Source organism: Argentina silus (assembly GCF_951799395.1).
Source record: "Argentina silus genome assembly, chromosome: 3".
NCBI classification, from domain to species: domain Eukaryota; kingdom Metazoa; phylum Chordata; class Actinopteri; order Argentiniformes; family Argentinidae; genus Argentina; species Argentina silus.
In genome coordinates this window covers 254630-255983 of record NC_139657.1, presented here as the reverse complement: position 1 = coordinate 255983, position 1354 = coordinate 254630, and the positions used below count along the sequence as shown (strand labels likewise).

At 47.6% G+C, this 1354-nt stretch overlaps 1 protein-coding gene across 2 annotated transcripts in view; it reads right to left on the bottom strand.

Moving 5' to 3' along the window:
• The window catches only part of LOC310801716 (C-signal), a gene marked incomplete at its 3' end in the record, with an annotated part of 4021 nt that extends 3190 nt beyond the window's left edge, over window positions 1-831 (bottom strand). For both annotated transcript variants that reach the window (XM_083665805.1, XM_083665806.1), the window contains exons 1-2: window positions 638-831; window positions 101-152 (exon numbers count right to left, since the gene is read on the bottom strand). In XM_083665805.1, the coding sequence (XP_083521931.1) occupies window positions 101-152; window positions 638-790 (205 nt within the window). In that variant the 5' untranslated portion in view covers window positions 791-831. The remainder of the gene's footprint in view (window positions 1-100; window positions 153-637) is intronic.
• Window positions 832-1354: the final 523 nt, after the last annotated feature.

Sequence of the window (1354 nt, the reverse complement as noted above, 5' to 3'; positions counted from 1 at the left end):
TACTATTTCTCCTCCTCCCCTCTTCTCCCCTCCTCCCTTCCTCCCCTCTTCTCCCCTCCTCCCTTCCTCTCCTCCTCTCCTCCTCCCTTCCTCTCCTCACCCAGGGTGATGATATGGACATGTGGATGTTCCTCAGCCAGCCTCTGCAGCTCCTGTAAACACACGTCATGACGCTGGTGTGAGTGTGACTGAGCGGGTTCGAACCCGGGTCTCTTACATGGACGACACAACTGTCTACCATTCGGCCAAGAGGACATCCTCAGGGTCGAAGGGCCACACTGAGTTTCCATGTCTCAGACAGAGCTACGTCATCACAAGAGCATTATCCCAAACCACCTCCACTACATTGGGTTAATGTCAGTTCATTGTTAGTTATCAACAGGGTTAATTAGTTAATTCATTATTAGTTATCAACAGGGTTAATTAGTTAATTCATTGTTAGTTATCAACAGGGTTAATTAGTTAATTCATTATTAGTTATCAACAGGATCTATGTTTAATGCGCGTGCTCCTGCAGCTTGAAGAGAGAGCGATTAGCGCGTGGAGGCGGGTAGTGTCCGGTAACGTGCACGGCCGCGTGCCTGACACACAGTGACTGGTGAAGAACCGTGACGAGACACGTGACGGTTCCGTTTACCTTGGCGCCGCGCGGGTCCCGCGCCGTGGCGATGATCTTTCCCGGGGAGAAGCTTCCTGTCGCGAGGCTGCGGACCGTGTGCAGCCCGAGCCCCCGGTTGGCTCCGGTCACCAGCACCGTCCGGTTCTCGAAGGCGCTGCTCGCGCTGCTCATGGTCACGGTGATCCGTTAAGACCTCTGGCCTCGTGTGTCTGTTGACGCTTTAAAGTGGACACGTCTCTGTCCTGCCCGGTAGTTTAACAGTAAATCCCGCCTCTATCCTGCCCGGTAGTTTAATGCTACTTAATGCTAATGCTAAATCTGTCACATGGGAGAAAAGCTTGTCCCACGTGCTCCCGGTGTGCCGCTGACTACAGACCGTTCCTCAGATCTACCGGTCTGCCTCAGAGTCGTTATTTACTACATTGTTTACTATAGTCTACATGTTTACTATAGTCTACTACTATACTACTACTACTACGACTACTATACTACTACTACTACTACTATACTACTACTACTACTACTACTATACTACTACTACTACTACTACTATACTACTACTATTACTACAACTACTATACTACTATTATACTACTACTACTACTACTACTGTACTACTACTACTACTACTACTACTACTACTATACTACTACGACTACGACTACTATACTACTACTACTATACTACTACTATTACTACTATACTACTACTACTACTACTATACTACTACTACTA